This window comes from Motacilla alba, chromosome 19 (assembly GCF_015832195.1).
Source record: "Motacilla alba alba isolate MOTALB_02 chromosome 19, Motacilla_alba_V1.0_pri, whole genome shotgun sequence".
Classification (NCBI taxonomy): Eukaryota; Metazoa; Chordata; class Aves; order Passeriformes; family Motacillidae; genus Motacilla; species Motacilla alba.
Window position 1 is genome coordinate 1,306,547 of NC_052034.1, and position 25,163 is coordinate 1,331,709.

Here is a 25,163-nt window from a genome sequence, read left to right on the forward strand (position 1 = left end):
TTGCAATTATCTGCTGGTAACTCTGCTCCCCGGCAGCCCAGTGCGGGCAGAGCCCGGGTGAGGCAGCAGTTCGGGGCAGCTGTGCCCGGGGAACCCGGAGGGCGCACACGGAGCCGTCGGGGGAGCATTGTCAGGCCTCTCCCTGCCCCTGGGGGGATCTCTCGGCGCTGCTGGAGGAGTTTCTGTGGCGTTTTGTGCCTCGGACGCACGGTGGCGATGGAAATCGCCTTTTCCTGCAGAGCTTCGGGCCTTGGCGTGCTCGGCAGCCACACGTGTGTGTCGCCCAGCATGGAAGGATGAAATCTTTCTGTTCAGTCCCAAATGAACTGACATTTCCATTGGCCCAGGCTCCAGAGAATCCAGAACGCTTCCCCATAAGCATTGAAATGATTTAAATTAGGATATTTATGTTTAAAACAAGAGCCAGTGGAGGCTCGAGGGCTGGTGTTTGGCTTTAGGAAGGGATGTGACCTTTGTTCCTCGGCTGCCAGGACACGAGGGGTGCCAGGCTGGCAGTGTCACCGACCCCCTCACCCGGGATGATCCAAGCTGTGTTTGCACTGGGGCTGTCACCAGAGCCTGCTCAGGAGAGGTGGAACCAGCACTTGGCGTCACGAGAGGTAAAAACATTTCCCCTGTGTGTTTTTAGTTTATTAACTCAGGCTAAACTTCCTTTTTTTTTTTTTTTTGAGTGAACAGAGTGGCATGAGTTGACAGTGCACATGCTTGGAAGCCATGGAATGAGAGTAAATAATGTGTCCAGTTTTGGACAGGAAAAAGGTGTCAGGTGCATTTACCACCCCTCCTCCAGAGCAGAACGTGGTTGAGATTCAAACATTTAAACGAAAACCATTGCAAAGTGTGTCTGAACCCTGTGGAACGATTAAAACACAGATTGTTCCTGCCCGGACTTGAACCCCAGGATCATTCTGTTGGAAAAGACCTCCCAGATCATCGAGTTCACATCCAGGGTGCCACATCCCGGCATTCCTGGGCCAGCTCCAGGCATGGGGGCTCCACCACTGTCACTGTCACCAGCTCCATCTCATGGAACCTCCTGAGTTGGAAGGGACCCGCAAGGATCAGCCTCCCTGTCCTCCAGCTGCTCATTCCACGCGCCCTCAGCCTCCCCTCCAGACCCCTGACCATCTTCAGAGCCCAGAAAAGCTCCTTCCAAATGCTGCGTGTCTGAGCGTCTTTAACTGCTCCTCTCCGCGTGTTCGTGCCCCGCCGTGCCCTGGGAGGGAGGAGCTGCCGCGGGGTTCGGGCTGTGAGGCAATGCCTCCCCCGGCAGGGTTTGGGCAGTGTTTGGGGCTGGATGGATGCGCCGGGCTGGGCAGAGTGCAGGTGCAGGTTTTAGCAGGCCTGGAGCTCTGGGAGCAGCAGGCAGCGTGAGCTCAGCAGCTGTTGTAATCTCCTGCTTTGGTAAGCGCTGTGTGCAGTTATTATCATGACTGGGGAGCAGCCCCTCAGCAAGCCAAGCGCTCCCCCTCGCTTCTGCAGCGGCTGGGCTTTAGCCCTGGCAGGGATTAACCAACACCAAACCCTTCTCTGCAGCTCCTCCATGAAACACTCGCTGAGAGGAGGATTCTTTGTGTGAAACACATCTGCAGCTATGCATTCATGTGCACACAGCTATAAACAAAACTGTCCATGCCCAGCTTTTCCAGATTTAGTCCAATGGATGTGACAATATGCTCTGTTCCCCCAATAATTTTATTAAAAAAGCCCCAAATTGGATTTTCTGGGTATTTCTTGCCTGCGGTGGGCACCCATCCCACCACGCGCAGTCTCACCCCTGCTAACCCCTGCCTTGGTGGAACTGATCTGCGTTTGGGAGCGTGGATCCCACTCGTGTGCAGATCCTCGTGGTGCCTGGCACCTCCGGCAGGATCAGCCTGCAAGGCTCACCAGATCCAGCAGCGTTAGCGTTTCAACTTGTGTTCCTCCTTCCGTTTGAATCTCGGCAGCCCTGCAACGGCGCAGAGTTCAAATAAAACACAAAACGTGGAGAGAAGGAAGAGGGGGAGTTCTGTAAACCATTGTCTGCGGGCAGAGCAAGCAGCTGAAGGTCAGAGGCGGGCAGGAGAGGCGCTGGCAGGGCCGTGTCCTCAGCACCTGTCATCACCCTGTCCTGCCTGCCTGTGCCAGGGGGGACAGGCCAGTGTCCCCGAGCCACGCGGGCACCTCGTGCGCAGCCACCGGCCTGGGCGCTGCTGCTGCCGCCTCACGGGGGTCACCCGGTGCCCTCCCCGCCGGAGGAGGGTCACACGGAGCACACGGCACCGGGCAGCGTGCTGCAGCGTGGAGCCTGCACGCCCTGCCGGTGTCTGTGCCCGCGCACCATCACCTGCCCAGGAGAGCTCCGATCGCGTTCCAGTGGAACTGCTGTGCATCAGTCCCTGCCTGGGTTCCCTTGTGCTGCTGCTGGCCACCCCCGCCATGGATCCCACGGCACTGGCGAGCTGCCTTCCGTCACCTCGTGTGGAGGCTCGGCAGGCCCGGCCCTCTCGGCCTTTCCTCCCAGGAGCGATGCTCCCGCTGCCCCGGGCGTCCCGGGCGTCCCGGTTGCTCCGGCTGTCCCGGGGGTCCCGGCTGCCCCGGGGGTTCCCGCTGTCCCGAGGGTCCCGGCTGTCCCGGTTGCCCCGACTGTCCCTGGGGTCCCGGCTGCCCCGGTTGCCCCGACTGTCCCTGGGGTCCCGGCTGTCCCGGTTGCCCCGACTGTCCCTGGGGTCCCGGCTGCCCCGGGGGTCCCGCTTGCCCCGGGGGTCCCGCTTGCCCCGGGGGTCCCGGCTGTCCCGGGGGTCCCGCTTGCCCCGGGGGTCCCGACTGTCCCGGGGGTCGCGGGTTCGAATCCAGGCGCGGCCCCGCCCGGCGCTCAGGCCACGGGCATCGCCCCACGAGGCCCCGCCCCCGCCGCACCTCCCCATTGGTCACGCCCCCCGCCGCGGCCCGGGCGGCAGCCAATGGGAGCGGCGCGGGGGCGGGGCGCGCGCGGGGCGGGGCGCGCGCGGCCCGACCCGAGGTAACCCCGATCACACCACCGGGGGGCGCGGCGGGGGCGGGGCCGCGGCGGGCGCGGGGCGGGGCGGGGGCGGGGCCGCGCGGGCAGCGCCAGGCCGGGGGCCCGCGGCGCCTCCGCTGCACCGGCACCGTGAGGTGAGGGCGGGGCCGCGCCGGGGGGGCGCCGGGAGCGCGCGGGGAGCGCGGGGGGCTCGCGGCACCGGCGGGCGGCGGCGCGCGGGGCCGGGCGGGGCCGGGCCGTGCCGGGCGGGCGGGACCTGGCCGGGCGCCGCGCCGGCGGGAGGCGGCCGGGCCATGCCGTGCCTTGCCGGGCCATGCCGTGCCGGCGGGAGATGGCGGCACGCCGAGCCGAGGCGGCTCGAGCTGAGCCCCCGGTGTCCCGGGCCGGAGCCGCCCCTGCCCGCCGCAGGAGCCGCCGCCCGGTTCCCTCCCGGTTCCCCGCGCTCCGTCCGGGCCGGCCCGGGCGGCGCTGAGCCGGTGCCGCCGCTCGCGTGGCCTCGCCGGTCCCCCCGTAGGCTGAAGGGAGCAGCACGTGGGCGGCCGAGGGACCGGCACCGAGCGCTCCGGGGCTGGGCCCTGCCGGGATGCCGGGTCCGGTTCTGCCCGGAGCAGCCCTGCGATGCTCGGAACCAGCGGAGTTTTAAAAGCGGCTCGGCAGAGCCGATGTTTGTTCTTGCCCCTCCAGTCTCCTGGATGTTCTTGGAGAAGTTTAGAGCGAGAGGAGGTGCTGTGTTGGAAGGTACCCGAGGCGCGAGTGGAGCCTGCTCCAGTGTAGCAGGCAGGAAATGTTCAGCAGAGCGTTTCAGTGATGCCAGCATCTCCAAGACGGTGGGATTCAGGCAGCCTCGAGTGTTTTAGCAGGCTGGGATGATAGCTGTAAATACAGGCTCTTATTCTGGTCTCTAGGGATTTAGGCTGGGCAATGGGAAACAGTTCTTCCCTGGAGGGTGCTGGCACGGCCCCGAGGCTGCCGGAGCTCCAGGAATGCTCCGGGTGGGATTCTGGGGTGTCTGTGCAGCGCTGGGAGCCGGCCTGGATGATCCTGTGGATCCCTTCCAGCTCAGGGTATCCCACGATTCTGTCACTCTACATCCACAGGTGGAAAGTTCTAGGTGCTTGTTTTTCTGCTAATATCCAGCCTAACCCTGCCCTGGCACAGCTCCAGCTGTTCTTCGGGTCACAGGGAGCAGAATTTGGAGCTGGTGAGTGTCCCCTGAGTCTCTGCAGCTGAACAAACCCTCGGCTCTGCTCTGAGGCCCCTCCAGACCCTTCCCCACGCTCTGTCCCTGCCTTGGGACTCTCGTCAGCTTTGGCTCTTTCTGTGCTGGGGAGGTGTGGGGAGCCTTTGGTGCAGCAGCTCCCGGCTGCTGGGCTGTGTTTTGGGGATGAGGCAATGCCCAATGATTAACCAGGAGGCAGGCTCAGCCGGGGCTGCCGTGGGGGCGTTAAAACAGCGTGGCCAGCCAGCAGCCGGGGTGTTCAGAGCTGGGGAGCCTGTGCTGCAGGAGCCTCCCTTCTCTCCCGAGCTGGAACTGCCCCCCCAGCCCTGGTACAGGTGAGCACGCTGCTGATTCTGCTGGTTTTTACCCCGTTTTGGTTTGGTTCTACCTTTCCTGCTCCCTTGTTTCCCGTGTTTCTCCGGGTGAGAGCACAAGTCCATCTCGTCACTTTTAAAGTGATTCACGTTGATCAGCAGTGCCACAGCTCTTGTCAGGAGACGTTTGAACACAGCTAGTTTTATTAATTTCCTTTTTGCATGCCACATCAATATGGTAGAAGTGTTGCCCTGGTTCTTTGAAGGAGCCCCCTGAAATACTGATGCTCTCCTCAGCTGTGGGTTTGTCTTCAGACTGAGATGGCTTGGAGAAAAACAGGGAACTTTGATTTCCACCTGTCGTTGCCCAAGTTTCATGCCTGGGTGTATTTTTACAGCATTAAAAGTGATTTTAAAGTGAACGTGTTACAAAACTTCTAAAGTCTGGGATTCTTGCAAGTGCATTTCAGGGTCGAGCCAGAGTTGTGACTAATGGTGGCAGCAGAGCTGTGGAGGAGTGTGGTGGGGCTTGCCTTGCCTCGGGCACTTTCTGGGTTTGGGTTGCAGAGTTTTCCTTGCTGTAGCAGGGATTTGGGTGCTGAATGCCTGGAGACCTGCTGGGAGCTGGAGCTGGTTTCCCTGGAGCAGGGAGCACAGCGAGGCTGGGTCTGCGGATCCAGCTGTGCCTGTGTGGGTCCAGCTGTGCCTGAACGTGTCCCTGCATCCGAGCAGGCTCAGCGCTGCTGCCTGGCCTCGCCTCAGCAGGACTGAGCTCTCTGTCCTCATCCTTGCCTAAACTGCAGTTCCTCTCAGTCTCTGAGGAGTTACCTGTTGGGCAGGCTGGAAGGCAGTGAAGGGGCTGTGTGCAGCTCAGGATCCGGATAATTTTGGGTTGTAGGGTCTAGTTCAGCATTGTTGAGACAAACACTACGTGTGCAGTGCCTTGTGGTGCACAAATGTGTATTGGTGCTCAGCTGAGTTCCAGGTGCTCGTGTAAAAATGGAGCTGGGGCCGTTGCATTTCAGAGAGCCAATACAATGTGCAGAAGGGCATAAATATTACCCCTTTATTTATATATATAGCTTACCTTTATTTGTCTAATATACCCCTTTATTTAAGTATATAGCTTACCTTTATTTGTCTAATACACCCCTTTATTTATATAAATAGCTTACCTTTATTTGTCTAATACACCCCTTTATTTATATATATATCTTACCCCTTTATTTGTCTAATATACCCCTTTATTTATATATATCACTTACCTTTATTTGTCTAATATACCCCTTTATTTATATAAATAGCTTACTCCTTTATTTGTATAATATACCCCTTTATTTGTATAATACACCCCTTTTTATATATAGCTTACCCCTTTATTTGTGTATATGTAACATGCCACTATGTTGGTACATATACCTCTATATGTGTATAGATAACACAAGTATCTATCTATATATATTTATATATATAAAGCGTTCCTCTATTTGTGTATAGCCAATGTAAGTGTATTTTTGTGTATGTCATACACCTCTATATTTGTATGTAATTCACCTCTATAGTTGTGTATATCTGAAGTTTACCTAAATTTCTATTTCTGTAAATGAAATATACCTGTGCATAGTGCACAGCCTCGTGCATTTCACTCACAGCCCTGAAATCCAGAGGCTTCACTGAGGAGATCTCTGAGAAAGCCCCTGTGTAATTCAGCCCAGACAATGCTGAAATTAATTTAAATATGAACGAGGACTCTCGGTGTGTCGAGAACAAGCCGAGCTTATCACTCCAGCACAAGGCAGGTTGCACAACCCCAGCGGAACTGCAGGCTGTGGGACTGGCTCCCAGGGCTTGGAAGTGCCCTGGGAAAGTGGAGTTTTGTGGGTAACAGCTGGGTTTTTGGGAGCTGAATTGGACAAACAAGGAGCTGGAGTGGAGTTGTGTGAGCGTGGCAGTGCCTGGCCTTGGGTGGATGGATTCTCATGGAATATTTGAGTGAAACACCTCCCTTCCCGTCCCTCTGCTTCTGAAAAACCCCAAATCCTTGAAGCTTGCTTATTGATGTATTAGTTATTGAAATTGGAAAAGGTTTTGTTCAGTGAAGTGGGGTTGAAGTTAGTTTGGCTGCATCCCAACCTCTTCGGCGCTGGAGATTGTGCCAACAGTAAATCTGGGTGAAGAACTTGAGGAGAGATCTGGTGCCAGGATAAATATCCACGTAAATACTGTCTGCATCTTTCTGTGCACCACCAAAATTGGGTTTGTGCTGTGTGAGCCCCTCAGCTGAAGGAATCTCCCTGCCTGGTTTGGCTTGCACATCACAGGTGCACAGGGAAACTTTCTGGTCGTGCTTCCCCTCCTTCTCATCTCCACCCTCAAAAAAGGTTTTTTCAGTGCTTTTAATGTCCACGTCAGACAGATATTTGTGGCTTTCCAGTTATAAAATGGTTAATGATGCCTCTGCCAAATGAAGTGCCCATGGCCACAGGGCAAGGGGAGTTTGTGGGAGGCGCGATGTCAGCAGGGGATTTGATCTAAGTAATTCAGTCAAGTTGCGTTCGTGGCAGAAGTGCATGAGCCAGTTGGATGAGTTCTCAGCTCCCAGTCACTGATGGAAAGCAGCACTGGGGTGTTTGGGGTTGCTCTGGCTGTAAATGCTGGTCTGTGCCCTTGTTGAGGGCCCACCATGTCCCTTTGGTGTGACGCCGGGCCAGGTTTGGTGCTGCACCCTTGGGCTGGGTACACGGGGCTGTAATTAGCAGGGCTGGTGAGGCTTTCCCTCCTTGGGACTCGGCTGGAACCAGCCAGCAGGTGACAGGGAAGGTTTGGTGCCAGTAGATAGTGCAGGCACAGCCCGTTGTTGGGCAGGTGGGACGGTCAGGAAGGTTCCAGAAGGATGGAGCAGCAGGAGGTGCCACGGCTGGACTTGGGCACTGCAGGTGTAGCTCCTGGGTTAATCTGTACCTGGAGCAAGCCAGCCAGCCTGTGGTGTGCCTCTGGGTTTTTTGGGATGGTTTTGATGGTGTAAACAGGAAAGCACACCTGGGATATGCTTCATTATAATCCTAAAGTTTACTTCCTAATTCTTTTCTTTTCCAGTTCGTTTTGGAAGTGGCTCACTGCTCAGATTGCACGGATATCGAGAGGTTGGTGCATCCTCGTTTGCTAATGATGTGTTTGCAGCTGGGTGTAGTTGTCACAAAAGTGCAGCAAAGTCAGGCAGAGCAGGGCTATCAAATGTTTATTCCCCATCCCACCTTTGTGCTGTGGGGTGTTCCTGTGTTTTCCTTTCTCAGTTGAAATTATCCTTTTGACTTTTAAGAAAACGCTTTCATTCCCTGCTGGAATACTGGAACAGAGCCATCCCTGGAAGTGTCCAAGGCCAGGAGCAGCCTGGCCTGGTGGGAGGTGTCCCTGCCCATAGCAGGGGATGAGATGAGATTTAAGGTCCCTCCCAACCCAAACCAGTCCAGGATTCTCTGATCCTGTGAATTTTGATACTCAGAGCCCCCTGCCTTTGTCTGTAGGTTGTGTGTCTGGTGTGTGGGGTTATTTTGGTGGGTTTTTTTTCCTTTAAGTGACTCCTGCAGCTTTGTTCTGCGTTTTGTGACTCCGAGTCCTTGTGCAAGCAGGGCAGGGTTCAGCTCTGCCCTTTTAACCTTGCATTCCCCATCAGTGCACCTTGCTGTGCCCTCCAGGGCTGGGTATTCACCTCGGGTTTGTCTCCTGCCCCTTGCAGTGCTGAGGGCCCAGTTTGGGGGAGCCATGGAGGAGCCTCCTGCAGGCAGCCAGGCCGCGGACGCCGGCGCTCACTCGCGCTTCATCATCGGCTCCGTGTCCGAGGACAACTCGGAGGACGAGAGCAGCTCCCTGGTCAAGCTGGACCTGCTGGAGGAGAAGGAGAGGTCTCTGTCCCCTGCCTCTGTGTGCTCTGACTCCCTCTCGGACCTGGGGCTCCCCAACGCTCAGGATGGCCCAGCCAGCCACATGAGGTATGGATGCATGGTTAAACCAGAGTTCTCTGTTAAATGGAACAGTTAATTAAAGTTCTCCAGTCTTTTTACCCTGCCAGTTCCAAAGATAATCCAAAGGCTCAGTTTTATACCCGTGTTTGGCTTCAGGTGTCACTCTGGCATTTGGTTTCTAAATGACCTCTTGTGTGTTTATCTGTACCAAACCCTTCGGTTTTCCTTTGCTTTTAGTGAAATATTTGTGCCTCAATTCCTTAAGCACCTTGCCTATCTTTCAGAAAATGGAAGTGTCTTCACTGAGATATTCCAGGTTTTCACTCGTGTGTGGATTTTCTGGGCCCTGATTGTTGAGAGCCAGAGCAATATTTGCTTGTTTTGTCTTTGCATGGGATTTGCTGCTTTCAGTGCAGCCTCAGAGCTGGCAGTGGGTAGCATCAGTGGCTCCATACTGGATTTTTTTTGGTTAGGACAGGGAAAATTTTGCTGGTTGTAGCAAAGCCTGGAGTCCTGCAGTGTGGTGATAAACCAAGATTTAACATGCTCCCTGCTGCCTGAGCTCAGGGTTGGTCTCAGGGTTGCCCCACTCCTGATTTTCTGTGATTGAGCCATGAGCTGGGCTTTTGGGGTGCTGCTGGTGGCGTTTCCTTGTCCAAAGGCCCCTTTGTTTTTGCTGATTTCCGTGCCAGTAGCGGGGTGTGCCTGTGGGATTGTCCCTGTTGTACTCCGGGCATTTCTCATGTGCACATCAGTCTCTCAGTGCCTGGGCAGCCTGGCTTCACCCTGCCATGGATCCTTCATTTGTTTGCCATATTCCAGGAGCTCTGCTCTTCCTGCCTGTGCCTTCCCGTTCCAGGAGCACCCAGGGCAGTGGGATCCCACTCCAGTTTTTCCTGGACAGCCCCTGGCTGCCTTTGCTTTGCTGCTTTTGAAGGAATGCTTGATTCCAGCAGGGCTTCCTGACCAGTGCTAGGTATTTACACAAGCAGCTCATCCTTGTTCTTGTGTTTTACTGGTTTCTTTGCTTGTGCAGGCTAAGGAATTATAATCTCTCCTTTTTTTGGTGTTTCCCTTCCCAGCTCAGGGAGAAGTCTCTGGAAGCACAGAGTCCCAGAGCCCAGGCTGGGGCAGAGGGGGGACATTGCTCTGTGCCTGACAGAGCTGTCCTGGTCAGGCTGGGCACGTTCAGCCAGCTGGCACTTGCACAACTGATGCAAAACCTTAAAGCAAATTTACACAGGGTTGCCTTTCCAGAGCCTGCCCGTCGCAATGATTTGGCAGCACAAAAGGTAATTTTGAAGCAGGAAACTGTAGCTATATACAGCTTAGGAGAGAGAAGAGATTGGAGGAGCACTGAGCACAGGTGTGTGAATGGAAACATCAGAGGAAGAACCTTCCAGGACAGTGTCTGGCCCCAGAGTGCAATAGGTCTGCAACCTTGGGCACCTCTGTTGTAACCTGCTTACTTTGGCAGCCCCTTTGGGGAACACTTGACTTTTGAGTTAAATTGGAGAGAAATGCCAATTCAAATAGAAAAGTTACAGCATTATGGGCTGTTTTTCTAAGATAAACTCAGGCGAGCTGAAATACTTTTCAGGATGGCTGTCTCTTTCATCAGGAGATTTCTAAATCGTGTTTACAGATGGAGAAACTGAGACAAAGACAACAGCAAAGACAAGTTCAGCAACTTGCCTGGAGTCACTCCGTGGCAGCCAGTCAATGGAACAGAGCTGCTCTTGCTTCCAGCTTCCTTCTGGTGCTCACAAGGTGCCACACTTTGTAAGGTGATGAAGGAAGACCCACAGGCAGTGAGTTCTGTACACTTTGACACAAGGGGCAGCTCCAAGGGAGCGTATCTTTAGGAAGAAGTTGCCAAAAACCTTTCCATTTGCTGTGACTTTCCCACAGGATTAAAAGAGAGGTGGCTCCTGTTTGGGGTGAGGGGCTTTGCTGCAGAGCAGCCCTCGGGGAGCAATTACAATTAAAATCCAGGATTTACTCAGCTGCCAGAGGCTCTGTGAGGGCAGGTTTGTGTGACCTTATCGATCTTGTGGAGTGTTCATGCTGTTGCTAAAGCCACCCCTGCTGGGACAGGTTGTGCACTCTGGGCTCTGCTGCCCCTGCAGGTCCACGGAGACCTTCAGGTGTGCCAGCTGGCTGCTGCTCTGGAGGGTTAAAAATGAACTTTAACTTGCTGGGTGGATCATCAGCACCCAAAAATTGACGTGTGGGGACAGTAACCACCCAGACTGAGTGTTCAGAGGGCCTCTGTTGGATTTTGCACCTTTCAATAATAAAACCAAGCCTGTCATTTTTTTTTTCCTTTTTCTGTTTGTGCTGTCTCTGAGTTCAGAAGTTTCCATCAGCGCTTCCAAGCAGTCCTGCTGGGATAGTTTTCCTTGAAGTGACCTGTTACAGAGTTGCTGTGCTCCTTTCTGAAGTTTTAGTGGCAGATTAAGTAAACTCCTCCATAAATACCACTTGGAAAGGGCTTTGGGCCCCTCTGTTTAGTTTAATAAATTATTGTTGATTATTGCTAAATTTAATTTCTAGCTTCCGAGACGGTATCTTGTATCAAATTCTTGTTTAAAATAGATCAAAACCTGGATGTCTTCTGGTATTTGTACATCAGGGCTCTGGTTTCATAAGCAGTGACATGGGGGCACAGAGTCACCTGACAATCCACTTGTACCAGCTGAAAGCCAAATTTTTGGATGGAGTTCAGCTGTTACCTCACATGAAGCCCACAGAGTTAACTCGCTGCTCCTAACTCTGCTCGGACCTCTCAGTGTCTCAATAAATTACAGAGATGCTTAAGCAGAACTAATCATCTGCTAAAGGAAATTTGGACAAATGCCTCGATTTTAGCCTGGGCAGCAGTGGCTGAGCGTGCCCAGCCTGGCACTGGGACGAGGTGCCTGCTCAGAGTGGCTGCACAGGGCCCTGAACGTAATGAAAGATCCTTTTCAGCCTCTTCTGAATCGAAAAAATTCCTTTGCAGCCCAGCAGGTTGTGGCTGGAGGCTGCACTGAGGGGCTTTGATGCTGTGGAGCTGTTGGTGCTGCTGTGGGCAGGGGGGCACAGATGAGCCCGGGGCTCTGTGGGGCTGCTGCTGCCTCTGGGAGAAATACTCCAGGGTATTTCTCCTCTTCTGCAGGGAGGAGCAGTCCTTGCTGTTCCAGGCTGTCTGCAGGGTCAGGATAAATATCCACGTAAATACTGTCTGCATCTTTCTGTGCACCACCAAAATTGGGTTTGTGCTGTCCAGGCCCCTCAGCTGAAGGAATCTCCCTGCCTGGTTTGGCCTGCACATCACAGGGAAACTTTCTGGTCGTGCTTCCCCCTCTTCTCATCTCCACCCTCAGAAAGGATTCCCCCTCTGGCTCTGCCTGTGCTGTCAGGTGCTGCTGGAGGTTGTGTGTGGGGTGATTTGTGAGGAAGGAACACCTTCCTCTATCCCAGCCTGGCCGTGGATGCTCTCAGGGATGGGGCAGCCCCAGCTTCTCTGAGCAACCTGTGCCAAGCCCTCCCCACCCTCACAGGGAGGAATTTCTGCTTCATTTCTAACCTGAACCTACCCTCCTTCAGCTTAGGGCCGTGAACTTCATCCACCTGGAGTGAAAAGTTGACTTCCTCCTCTCTCTGTTGAAAGAAGAGGTGGTTTGGCCTCGTGGCAGTGCCTGGTTGTGCTGATAAGGTGGGAATTACACGTGGGAATTGCAGCTCCTTCCTTCCCTGGAAGCTGCTCTGCTCCCTGGGCAAACACGCTGGGTAGCTCTGCTTGCCTCTCAGAAGCTGTATTCTTATTTTGGTGGTGCTTTACTCCCTTCAGCCTCAGTTAACAGAAATGTCCTCTCTAGATTCAGTCCTTAGTTGGGAGATTCTGCAGGGGTTCCCTGGCTGACAGCGTGGCAGCCACGTGCTCACTGATCTGACCTCCTCACGGGGAGATAACCAGTCTCTTACTGGGGTGAGTTTAATGTGAGGCTCCCCCAGCTGCCCCTGCCTGCTGTAAAGGGTCCATTCTCATGTCCTGCTGATCAATCTGCCCAGCACCTGAACTTTGCCAGAGAGCACGAGGAGGGCTCCCTGCCAGGGGCTCCAATTCCTGCCCCCTCTGCTGCACAGCCTGCTGCTGCTGCTGCTGTTGTTGTTCACTTTTATCTTGGTGCCAGGGCTCGGCCTGGAGAGCTTTGGGCTGTTTGCTGCTCTGGGAACATGTGGGGGTTTTATACTTCATGGGGATGGAAAAGTCAAGCTCTTTTGGTACCCTGTAAGTTTAGGAGCTGCAGTGTGGATATTAATTTGATTTAAACGTGGCTGTGTATCTGGATTGATGCTTGGATTCCGTGGGTGTTCTGGGTGTCAGGGTGTTGCTTCTGGAGTTGCAGGAAGCTCAGTGGTGTGGGCTGTGTGTCCTGGGAGTGCACCTGGCGTGGCAGGTGAGCAGCCAGCTGTGTGGCTAGGAGGAGGAACTTCTGGCAAACTGTTGTCACTCGGTTATTTGGCAGGAATCCTGGCAGCTTGTACCCATTTGGGCTCTGTAAAAATTCCAGTTTTAGGCTAAAGACCTGCCTGGACTGATGCTGGCATCCTGTGTTGGCACGGAAGGGAAGGTACCTGCCAGGCAGTGCAGAGAGGGCTGCATCCTTCATTTGATTCCCTGCAATCCTGAGGCTCAGTCCGTGTCAGAGCTGAGTCAAGTTTCATTTGTTTGGAGCTGTAAGTGAAGCCCTGGTTTTGACAGTGTCTGTGTTCAGTTCTGGCTCTTTAAAACGTGGGCAGAGCTGTCTGTGACAGGGTGCAGATTGCTGCCTCCAGAGCCTGAGGGGTGGGGAATGGTTTATTCCAGCTGTGGAGCTCTGCATCCCTTGCTGGCCAGCATTTCTGCTTGTTCCTTCCCTCTGCCTTCCTGTGAGATCAGGCGCAAGGGCAGAGCTGAAACTGGAGCAGGTCTTGGGGAGGCCTCAGCTGCCTGAGCCTTCTCACCGGGGTGGAATTGTGTTCTCATCACATTGACAAAGCTCAGAGCCCAAATGGATGGGGGGATCTGTCCTCTGCACACCCTTCCCAGGGCAGATCCAGAGGGAAGCAGTGCCCAGCCTGTCTCTGGGGTCTCCGTGTGTGGTTTTTTTTGTGTGTGTGCTGCAGGCTGCTCCAGGCTGCCTTCCCCGGGCCAGCCCATGCCTCTGGAGCTCACAGAGCTCACTGCAGCCCTGGCATGTGGCACTGCTGGCATCACCTCCTGCCTGGCATGTGCCTCAGGTAGGCGTCCCTCCGGAATGGCTGTTCTTGGAAGAGCAGGAGAGGGAGGAGCAGGCTCAGCCTCTCCCTGCGTGTGCAGGGCTGGATTTGGGGGGCTGGAGGGCTTTGGGGAGCCCTGCCTGCAGGAGATGGGCTCTGGCTGCTGCTGCATCCCTCCCTCTCCCCTGGGTGCTGCTGCATCCCTCCCTCTCCCCTGGGTGCTGCTGCATCCCTCCCTCTCCCCTGGGTGCTGCTGCATCCCTCTCTCTCCCCTGGGTGCTGCTGCATCCCTCCCTCTCCCCTGGGTGCAGCCGCATCCCTCTCTCTCCCCTGGGTGCAGCCGCATCCCTCTCCCCTGGTTGCTCCATCCCTCTCCCCGGGGTGCCGCCTCCCCCGTGGCTCTGTCCCGCCGGTTCCCGGTGTGCAATCCCGGTGTGCCCCGCTGCGGGAGCTCTCCCGGTGCCCCGGTGCTGGGAGCAGCGGCGGCGGGGCTCGTCGCTCGTTCCGTGGCTCGTTGCTCCGCTCGTTGCGTTGCTCGTTACGTAAGTGGCCGTGCTGTCGCTTCGCCGATCAGCTGCTCCGCTGGCGACAGGAGGGCCGGTCCCCTCTGCTGCGTCACCGCGGGGGTGGCACGGCCGGGGGGGGGCCGGGGACAAAGGTGATGGCATCCGGAGCGGCCGGCACGGGCCCTGCTCGGGACAGAAGCCGTGCGGGGCTCTCGGCGGCGTCTCCGTGAGCTGCAGGGCTGGCGGGGCTGGGAGCGGCAGGGAGGAGCTGGAGCCAGCCCGGGATCGGCGATCCTCGCTCAGCATGGAGGAGGCTGCGGAGCAGGGGCAGGAGATGAGGTACCACATGCTGCAGAGGTAAGAACCGCATATCTGCCTGCCTCCCCCTGCCCGGCTCTGTGCTCCGAGCTCCTGGTGCTCATTTTGTGCCCTGGCAGAGCCCCTGCCCCTGTGCAGCCTGTGCAGGGATGCCGGGCTGCAGCTCAGCTGGGGCATCAGGGCTGCTCAAGCTGGAGCTTCTGCACGACGTGAACCTCCTGCGGGCTCTGAAGGGGAGAAAAGCACTTTGAAAATTCCTCCATCGCAAAACATGGCAGTTGTGAGCGGGTGGTAAATAGGGATGACAGTCACTAACTCAGCATTCATTCTGTTTCGTGCAGAGCTCCGTGCTTTCTTCCTTCCTGTCCAGCTTCTACCTCATCTTATCCTGCAAAAAAAACCCCCAACTCTTCTGTTTAGATTACAGTGTGCAGCCTGTGACCATTGATAAATAAACTTGCTGTTCTTGGCCTGCTCACGAATCAAAGTGAATTTGTTTATGTCCAAATGTTTGTTGCATCCTGGATGATGAACCTCAGGCTCTGTTGACATTTTGCCTGCAGCAGTATCTTTGTGTGTAGTCGTTTCTTGGTGGGACAGTTCATATTTAAACATAAATCCTCACCTTGAGATTTTTATCTCGTTTTTGTTGAGACTGCTGTCAATAAACCTGTAATGCATAAACCTCTCTGACTCCTTGGACTGTGCTCCTTCCTTGCCAGGAAGACTCTGACCCCCTAAATGCGTAAATTTAGTAGAAATTCAACCTTAACTACACCTTTGCTCTCTTTCTTCCTGTTGGCTGCTGTCCTTGTATTCCCAGGCTGAGTTCACAGGAGTGTGAGAACTTTTGGGGACAGCTCTAAGTTTGGTGACAATGTCTGGAAGTGCAGCTGAGTGGAAGTGAAAGTGTGAGGGGCTGAACCTGTGCACACAGAGCTTGTTCTTTGCCTTTCTCTGGCTCTCAGCTCCTCTCTGAGATAAGATACTCGAGTGGATGGAGTTGTTCTCACCTAGCACAGCTGTCCCTGTGTCCCAGAGTGTCACTGGGAGGGACACTTGGTCTGTGGCGTCCCTGTGCCCCTGCTGAGGTGCTGAGGAGGGTCTGTGTTCCACGTGGGGAAATCCTCATGGCCAGAAGGGGTTTCTGAGGAAATGTGGGGGAATCCCTGTGTTCCCTGCCAGGCCCCTGGAGCAGCAGCTCATTCCTGCAGGGGTGGAGCAGCTCTGGTGGCCTTGGTGGCTGTGATGGCCAAAGCCAAACCTGTGCCTTGGCTTCTCCTGGTGTTGCTTTTCCCTTTGTGCCCTCCCCCAGCAGCTCTCTCTGCAGCCCGTGCCGTTCCCAGCGGCATTGCCCAACGGAGCAGCCCTGCAGCAGCTGATTAGGGCAGAGGTTCCATCCAGAGGGCTCCTGGGCACAGATCTGCAGTGACAGCACTGCCCCTCGCTGCTGCCGGGGCTTCCCAAAGCTCTGAGCTGGGCTCCCCATCCTCAGAAGGCTCTGTGCTGCTGCCCCTGCCAGGGGAAGGGCTTCCCTGTGCTCCTGGGAAGGGAAACTCTCAGGGAAAGCACACTGAAAACCAGGGAGCTGTGTGCTGAGCACAGAGGTGAAGCTTCAGTGCCTGGGACATAAAAAGTGTCTCGTGAATCCCCCGATTTCCATGGCAGGCACTCGGTGTGAGGAGCAGCTCTGAGCTTTCCCCTGGAATTTCCTCTCACAGACTCAGCTTTGTAAACCCTGGCAAAGCAAAGCCAAAGGCTGATCTGTGCCCGTGTGGTTGCTGTGGAGGCTGAAGCAGGAGGAGGGGAGGTGGCTGTGCCATTCCCACACAGCAGAGCTGTGGCAGGGCACGGGGCTGGTCTTGGCAGGCACAAAATTGGCTTTCTGTGTTTGTAGTGGGAGTAATGTGATTAATTTGTCCTCCGGCTCCCAGAACTTTTGAGGAAGATATTAAAGACTGGGTAGTGGGGAACTTCTGGAAAATGATTTCCATAGCCAGTCTGAATCTCTCATTTGCACCTGGAGATAAACTTGCTGTGCTTTCCAAGAGGATTTCCTTGCAGAGCCTGATCTTTGCAGCTTGTTTTGCCAAAGCCAGAAATCACTGTTGTTTCCAGCTTCTCTGGATGGATTGAAAGCAATCTGGTGGAGCATTGTTGTGTTGGACAGCAACCCACAGCAGATGTAACTGTACCTATTTATACTTTGTCATAGCTGACATTTTCCCAGATAACCTGAAACTTTTGGAAATAACTGAGAAGTGGTTTAAAAGGAGTCACCCCTGTAAAGGATGTGAGAACTGTGATGGACACATCCCTGTGAAGGATGTGATGTCCCTGTGAGCACCAGGCCGTGAGGGTCTGGAGGCAAGGAGAGATTCTGCTTGTCTGGCTGGGGAGTGTGGTCAAAGAGAGCTTTCCCATTATTCACACACCTCCTTTTGCTGCTGTCCAGCTGCCCTGACAGGTTCTTTCTGTCTCTCCCTCTGCCCAGGCCCAGCATGTCTGGTCTGCACCTTGTCAAGCAAGGCCGGGACAGGAAGAAGGTGGATGTGCAGCGAGACTTCACCGTGGCTTCCCCAGCAGAGTTTGTGACTCGTTTTGGAGGCAACAAAGTGATTGAAAAGGTGACTCCCTGACCTGTTTTAGCATGTTACAGCTCCTCTCTGCACCTCTGACTTGTCTCTCTCTAAGGCTGTGCGTTGCAGGTATCAAATTCCTATTGTTTCTGAGCTTGGAAGTTGTGCTTCTGCCTGGAATCACTGTGTTTCCTTTTTCTATGTGATAAACAAACATCTGATTATTTTAGCTTAGAGTAGTGAGGTGTGAGTGAGCCAGAGCACTTCTGCTGATACAGAAGGATTTATAGACATTAAAACCAAAAGTAGACTGGAAAAACACTAAGAAAGGTATTTAAAAATGCTAAATAATTTGATTGGAGTCCTTCTGCTCTTTAACCCAAGCAAGGCATAACACATTAAAATTTCATGGTGAAACAAGAGCTGCTCTCTGAACTGACAGATGGGCCATGAGCTGGATGCTGGCTAAAAAAACTGCACAGCCCAGAACTGGGCAAAGAATCTGGGGGAAAAAAACCCTTCTTTCATGCTTGTTGATTGTTTTGTGCTATTTGGACTCCGTTTGATCCCAGCTTCTAATGCCCCCAGGTCCTGATAGCCAACAATGGCATTGCAGCAGTGAAGTGCATGAGGTCCATCCGGCGCTGGTCCTACGAGATGTTCAGGAACGAGAGGGCCATCAGGTTCGTGGTCATGGTCACCCCTGAGGACCTGAAAGCCAATGCAGGTGAGCTGGGGAGCTGGGCAAGGTCACAGCCTTCTCCTTGCACAGCAGGGAGGGGAGTGTCCTCCTGATCTGCCAGCAGTGGGCTGTTCTGGGGCAGGTCAGTGCTTGCCAGAGCCAGCCCTGTGAGGAGCAGCTGGGAGGGCTCAGCCTGGGGAAAGCAGGGGTTTGGAGCAAGTCCTGCTGTTAGATTTGCAGCCTGAGTGGACCCTCTGTGTTTGCAGAGTACATTAAAATGGCAGATCACTACGTGCCCGTCCCGGGAGGACCCAACAACAACAACTATGCAAACGTGGAGCTCATCCTGGACATTGCCAAGAGGATCCCAGTGCAGGTGAGGAGTGTCACAGGCACTGAGCAGTCTCCTCTCCTTCAGGAGGGAGCTGTGCCTGGGGGAGCAGGACAAAGAGACTGGAATTCCAAACCCGATGAGCACCCAAAGGCAGCCCATGTGACAGTGCAGTGGCTGTCCCAGAGGGAATATCTACAGGAGAGGGAGGTTCCCTGCAGCCCTGCACTTCCCTGCACTCCTATCCTCCTCAGCCAGCTCCTCAGCCTGCTTGCACTTGTCTGCAAGGTGCAAGCCCCCCTTGAAATTCAGCACACCTGTAGCTCGGAGGCTCCTGGCTGTTCTGAGGCTGTTTTCCTCGAGGAAAAGAAAGACTTGGGGTGTTTGCATGTGTCTGTTTCTGCTCACTTGTTTTATTCAAACAAAGAGCAAATTGTTTCTTTTCTCCTGCAGGCCGTGTGGGCTGGCTGGGGCCATGCATCAGAGAACCCCAAACTGCCAGAACTGCTCCACAAAAACGGGATTGCTTTCATGGGTGAGGAGATGGACTGCTCTTCTGGTGTCTTGTTTGGAGGTGGGGAGGTTCAGGGAGATGGAAATCCTGAGTCCAGTGGAGAGCCATGAGGAATGGTCTGCAGTGCAAGAGGGGTGAAATGTTCTTTACAGCAGTTCTTGTATGGAGGAAGGGGAAAGTGTTCCAAAACAGCCTTTAATGTTGAGATAAAAAATCAGGAGAGATTCCTGATAAACCAGATTGTCCCTGTTCTCATTTCAGAGAGGGCTCAGTTTATGGGAAGAGTGGAGTTTTTCCTAAATCAGCCTGCTGGACCTTGCCCTGATGTCTGAGCCCCCTGGGTCTCTCTCATGCATTGTCTTTGCTCTCTGCAGGTCCTCCCAGCCAAGCCATGTGGGCCTTAGGAGATAAAATTGCTTCTTCCATCGTGGCTCAGACTGCTGGCATTCCAACTCTTCCTTGGAGTGGCAGTGGTAAGAAGGAAATTGTCCTGTGTTTATCAAGATCATCCTGATCTTTTTTCCTCCAGCATGTCCAATTTTTAAGAAGCTCTGTGCCCACAAGTGTGTTCCAGGAGACGTTCCATCTGTTCAGGGTTTCCCCTTTGTGCTGTTTGCCCACCACACCAGTGGGGTGCCCTGGAAGCAGTGACGTTGGGGGTGGGATGAGCCTGGAATGGTGGGAGAAGCTGGCAGCGTGCAGAGGAGGGCAGGGAGGAGAAGTGAGCAAACATCAGAGAGCTTTCCTGGAGTGCAGCTGATGCTCACGGGCTCACCTGCTGCACACAGGGCCTGGAGACACCTGGTCTGATGGAAGGTGTCCCTGCCCGTGGCAGAGGCTTGGAACAAGATGACCTTTGGAGTCCCTTCCAGCCCAAACCACCCCACGATTCTGTGTAGTTTTGGAGCTCACACTCTGCAGCTGTGGAAGTTCCTCTGCAGCTCCAAAACACTGAATAACAGCCTGCTTCTCACAGATAGATGGAGGAGGGTATAATGGATTGGATAAAGATATTTGCTCCCCAGAGATCAGGAGTGTCTGCGTTCTGCACTCTCCTTTCCTGAGGAGTGCAGCTCTGGCTGTGACGTGTGTCCTACAGTGGCTTCTCACAGCCTGGCAGCATGAGGAGCTCAGAGGGTGCTGGGGACACTTCTTGTGTTCAAAGGTGGTGCTTTGTGTAGATTGTGCACATTTTAACCATGGCTAGATGGACTCAGGGGGTTCCTCTGCCCCAGTGGTTTGGACTCGACCCCTGTGAATTACTGGAGAGTCAGAGGAGATCACAGAACACAGAATTTCTAGGTTGGAAAACACCTTTAAGATCATCGAGTCCAACCCATGAGATGAACGAGTTCATTTAGAGAGAGGGACTTTATCAGGCTTCATCTGCTCACGCAGGCTTCAGGCTGGCTTTGTCAGTTTGCTGTGTGGTTTTCAGTCAGTCTGTGCTGCAGGGCTGCGAGTGGACTGGCAGGAGAACGACCTGCAGAAGCGCATCCTGAGCGTCCCCCAGGAGCTCTACGAGAAGGGCTACGTCAAGGACGCCGACGACGGCCTCAGGGTGGGTCTGGGGGGTCCCAGGGGTCTCACACAGCTTGCCCTGCAGCTTTCTGCTCACGGCAGCACACCCTGGGGCCGGGCTGCAGCCCCAGAGCTGCCTCCTGGAGACTGGGAAGGGATCCTTCCCAAACTTTGGCCCCAGCCTGCACAGCTGGGAGAGGGTTAGCAGGGAGAGGCAAAGCACAGGACCAAGGCTGTGTTGCATTAAGAGCTGTCATCTAGTTTTTGTTTTTGATAAAAACCCACAACCACACACTTCGCTTCATCTTTGGAGTTTCTCCTTGGGGAGGGGTTTTAGAATAAGAAATATTCCTGGCACAATACAGGATTTGGAGTTTTCCTTTGTGAAGGGTGGGGGTGGAGTGTGTGATTTTTTTAATGTTGCCCAGGTTTTTTAATGATTTTCTGTATTGTACAAAAGCTTTTCTGTGAATTTGTAGATTTAATGGCATGGAAACATTGACAAAAGATTTTGTGGTCACTTGCAGAGGTCAGAGTTCTCTGTAATCACAAAATCCCTGCTGATTTTTCCAGCTACAGGCTCTCTTGTCAATGGGATATTTGGTTACCATCCCATTGGTTGCTAAATAGTCAAATATGGATGTGAATCAGCAGGGAAATAATGATTTTTTTCACTGGATTCTGCTGCCTTTTTGTACTTACCCTGCTGTTCTGCCCCTCTTGCCAGGCTGCTGAGGAGGTTGGCTACCCTGTCATGATCAAGGCCTCTGAAGGAGGAGGAGGAAAAGGAATCAGGAAGGTGAACAATGCCGATGACTTCCCCAATCTGTTCAGACAGGTGACTGCTCCCTCTGCTCTGTGCTGCCCTGCTCTGAGTGCCCAGCTGGGTCTCTGTTAGACCTCGCTGCTGGAGCTGCCTCTCACGCGAGATCTCTGCCCCGTTCTGCCCCTGCTGCAGGTCCAAACCGAGGTGCCAGGCTCTCCCATCTTTGTGATGAGGCTGGCCAAGCAGTCCAGGCACCTGGAGGTGCAGATCCTGGCAGACCAGTACGGCAACGCCATCTCCCTCTTCGGCCGCGACTGCTCCGTGCAGCGCCGGCACCAGAAGATCATCGAGGAGGCTCCGGCCTCCATTGCCACCTCGGCGGTGTTTGAGCACATGGAGCAGGTGAGAGAGGGGCTCTGCAGCTTCCCCTGGGCCTGGCCAGCCTCCAGAAGCAGGCAGGACTCGGTGGTTTTGTTTTATGCCAGTTCTGCGTCGGTGAGAGTTCTAGAGGAGCAGTAGAGGGTTGTGTGTCTCCACCTGCTTGGTGTGGGCAGCCTCTCACATTTCCACGCTGAATCCCACCAACGGCTCCTTTCAAATAATAAATTCCCCCCCATAAAAAAGGGGAGGGAAGTGTGTTTTAAATGTGTTATCATATTGAAAGCAAGTTTCAGGAGTTGCAGGAATTGCCTAATGTTGAGTGTTGCAAATATTTGCTTCAAACTCTGCCTTCTGTGAATTGTTGATGAAATAAGTTGGGAATCCAAACTCCAGTGCCACAGGCTTTTCTCTGGGCAGGTCTCGGGCCTGTTACAAGTGTTGGGGTGTTTCAGAATGCCAGCACGAATCTGAGGAGGGTGTGGAGGGTGAACAGAGCGAGCAGGGTGACTGGCAATGCAATATTCTTGCTTTCTGTGTCCCAGTGTGCAGTGAAGCTGGCCAAGATGGTGGGCTACGTGAGTGCAGGCACTGTGGAGTACCTGTACAGCCAGGATGGCAGCTTCTACTTCCTGGAGCTGAACCCACGCCTGCAGGTGGAGCATCCCTGCACCGAGATGGTGGCAGATGTCAACCTGCCAGCAGCACAGCTCCAGGTCAGCACACAAATGCAGTTCCTCATCTTTCAGCAAGGTCAGCAGTTGTTTGAAGCTCCCCGAAGGCACCAGGGGATTCCTCAGAGGTCCTGCAGACAGCAGTTGTTGGTGTGCCGTGGCTTTGTCAGTCCCTTGTGTGTCCCCCCAGCTTTCCAGCAGTGGGTGGATGCCACGGTCCCCTCACACCTCAGCAAGGCTCTGCATGATTTTCTACTTCCTTTTTGAACTGTATCTATTAAAAAGCCCGACTAATGAACAGGGAAAATGGGGTTTTGCTCCATAAGGATGCAGCCAGCAGCTGGTTCTGCAGCTTACTCTCCCCACAGTTTATAATTGCAAAATTCCACAGTTTCCTATAACTAATTAGGGCCCTTCTGCCTCACTGGGACCTCAGTATATTTTTAACAGGCCTAATGCCCATCCTCAGCTGACCTGGCACTGCCAGCTTTCCCTGGAGCCTTTTAATCAGTCAGTGGAAAATACTGGCTGGAGGGCTTAAGGTGGATATTACACTGAGCTGAGCTGTCCTGCAAGTGTCAATGTTTGGCCCTGGGAGGAGACAAACTTAGTGGTGAGGTTTCTAATTAATTAATTTATTAATTTCTCCTTAGATTGCCATGGGGATCCCCCTGCACAGGATCAAGGATATCAGGGTGATGTATGGAGTCTCTCCCTGGGGGGACACAACCATTGATTTTGAGAACTCAGCCCACGTCCCCAGCCCCCGTGGCCACGTCATCGCTGCCCGCATCACCAGTGAGAATCCTGACGAGGTGAGCCTTCCATTCCCCTGCTTGCTGCTCTCTCTGGGCTTCCCAGGGCCAGTCCCTGCTGCTGCTGAAAATTTTGGCAGCAAATTTAAAAGATTCTTCCCTTACCTCGCTTAGATCCTGGTTTGGCACAGCCTGAACTTGTTACAGCGTGCTGCAGCACAAAGAGCTGTTCTCAGAGCCCCAGTTCTGGGTTATTCAGAATAATAATTTATTTTTAATCAATGGATTTTTTTTAGGGCGTAGAGCGATGTCTGTCTGTCTGTCTTTGCAGGGGTTTAAGCCCAGCTCTGGCACGGTCCAGGAGCTGAATTTCCGCAGCAATAAGAACGTCTGGGGCTATTTCAGCGTGGCTGCTGCGGGAGGGCTCCATGAGTTTGCTGATTCCCAGTTTGGTCACTGCTTCTCCTGGGGGGAGAACCGTGAAGAAGCCATCTCGTAAGTCAGGGGTGTGGGAGTGCTTGGGAATTGCTTGGCTTTGTCCTCTTTGATCCAGGGAAAGCAAGGCTCCTTACTTCTAGGAGTTTCCAGAGCAATTTCTCTGTCTATCTTGTTTTCCATTTCGTGGTCAGCCTTCTCATCCTGTCTTGCAATTCCACTATGTTGCACTTTCATTTCTACAATTTTTGATTAGTTTTCTTTCTGTTTCATCCCTGCCTTGCATACCTGCTGCTGGGCTGTGACACAACTACCACAGGGTGAAAATCTCTCTTTAAAGCATCCAGGTGAAGGTTTCTAACAGGAAAAACTTTGCTAACCTGACTGACCAATGCTTCAGGATGGTTTGTGAGCCACGGAGTGTCCTCTGTGGTGTGGGATTTTAGAGCACCTGGTCCTAAGGCAGACCTGTCTGACCTGTCATCCACGTTTTTCATCCAGAGCCTTTCCCAGTTCCCCTCTGGGCGGGGTGGACACCACATCTGTCTGTCTGTCTGTCTGTCAGTGTTCTCCCATTCCCCAGCATTCCTTCAGGATCCTGCTCCATCCAGTGCCTGCGCTCTTCTGCTCTCACCTTCAGGTGCTTTATTTCTGGAGCTGCCATGCTGCCGTTAGGATGGGGTAGATAACAAGGCTTCTTTTCCCTTTCAGAAACATGGTGGTGGCTCTGAAGGAGCTGTCCATCCGAGGGGACTTCAGGACCACTGTGGAATACTTGATCAAGCTGCTGGAGACAGAGAGCTTCCAGCAGAACCGCATCGACACGGGCTGGCTGGACCGGCTCATCGCCGAGAAAGTGCAGGTGCAGCTGCTTCCCCTGCAGGCACACACATGGCAGGGGACAGGGCTGCTGCCTGCTGGTGCTAGAGGGTGTAGGGGTGCTCAGTGTCCACTTAATGAATGAACATTTCCAGTGGCATTGCATCTTACATATATAGGAATCCTAGGTCGTTCCTGTTGGGGAAAGTTGGTCTTAAAGTTGTCCAGAAAAGCATTGAGACCAGTGTTATGTTTGGAATCTGGGATAGATGACAGTGGAAATGTTGTTGGAACCTTGAGATTTGATCCAGGCAGAAGAAAATGTAGTTTTAAGGGGTTACAGAAGTAATGGCTTCTGTGTAGGGTTCACATGGCTGCCTCACCGACCTTGATTTTAGAGAGTGTTGGCCATGAACCAAAAACGGAGCTGAGGCTGCTGATTCCTCTAGCTGGGTGTTCAGATTGGGCTGAGGCTGGAGGAGTGTGACTGTGGCTGTCCCTTTTTTAGGCTGAGAGGCCTGACACCATGCTGGGGGTGGTGTGTGGGGCCCTGCACGTGGCTGACGTGAGCTTCCGAAACAGCGTCTCCAACTTCCTGCACTCCCTGGAAAGGTAAAAGCCAGGCTGCTCTCTAGTCATTTCTGCTGCTGTACGGGTTCTGTTCAATCCAGCCCAGCAATGCTCAGGGGCTGTTATCTGCTGACTGTCCCCTGGCCCCAGGGAGCTCTTTATCTGCTGAGAAAACTGGCAGGTATCTGCATCTCCAAACATCCCCTGCTGGCTGCACAGATCGCTTTGGTTTCTAGCAGGAGCTCCAGGAAATGGCTCAGAAACACAGAGTTCTTGCTCTGTGTGCTGCTAGGGCAGCACTAGGGAGTCTTGGATCACCCAGGAGTGAATGGAAAGGAGAGCAAAGCTGGCCTGTGTGGCTGGAGGGACTTTGTTTGACTTGGTCAAACCAATTCATGTCTCTCCTAAGAAGAAACTCTGCAAAAACCTGCTCCCATCCCTCTGCTGGAGTTTCCTAAAGCCTTGCATGTATCTCTGAAGCTCTTTGGACCCCTGGTAGTCATTTGGTGGCTTGTGGAAGATCAGTTTTGTTTTGTCCTTCCCTTTCC

The 25,163-nt window shown here is 53.9% G+C and overlaps 1 protein-coding gene across 7 annotated transcripts in view; it reads left to right on the forward strand.

The window, feature by feature from the left end:
• Positions 1–3,089: 3,089 nt before the first annotated feature.
• Positions 3,090–25,163, forward strand: part of ACACA (acetyl-CoA carboxylase alpha) — a 98,025-nt gene continuing 75,951 nt past the window's right edge. For 2 of the 7 annotated variants that reach the window (XM_038157611.1, XM_038157612.1), the window contains exons 1-16: positions 4,469–4,579; positions 7,655–7,701; positions 8,295–8,547; positions 17,086–17,218; positions 17,759–17,897; positions 18,119–18,228; positions 18,637–18,718; positions 19,072–19,170; positions 20,152–20,258; positions 20,946–21,056; positions 21,177–21,386; positions 21,908–22,078; positions 22,690–22,851; positions 23,123–23,286; positions 23,938–24,088; positions 24,554–24,657. In XM_038157611.1, coding sequence (XP_038013539.1) covers positions 8,321–8,547; positions 17,086–17,218; positions 17,759–17,897; positions 18,119–18,228; positions 18,637–18,718; positions 19,072–19,170; positions 20,152–20,258; positions 20,946–21,056; positions 21,177–21,386; positions 21,908–22,078; positions 22,690–22,851; positions 23,123–23,286; positions 23,938–24,088; positions 24,554–24,657 — 1,970 coding nt within the window. In that variant the 5' untranslated portion in view covers positions 4,469–4,579; positions 7,655–7,701; positions 8,295–8,320. Of the gene's footprint in view, positions 3,160–3,330; positions 3,764–4,122; positions 4,227–4,468; positions 4,580–7,148; positions 7,270–7,654; positions 7,702–8,294; positions 8,548–14,315; positions 14,631–17,085; positions 17,219–17,758; positions 17,898–18,118; positions 18,229–18,636; positions 18,719–19,071; positions 19,171–20,151; positions 20,259–20,945; positions 21,057–21,176; positions 21,387–21,907; positions 22,079–22,689; positions 22,852–23,122; positions 23,287–23,937; positions 24,089–24,553; positions 24,658–25,163 lie in introns of those variants that run through there. The other 5 variants (XM_038157614.1, XM_038157616.1, XM_038157613.1 and 2 more) reach the window with 5 other exon arrangements.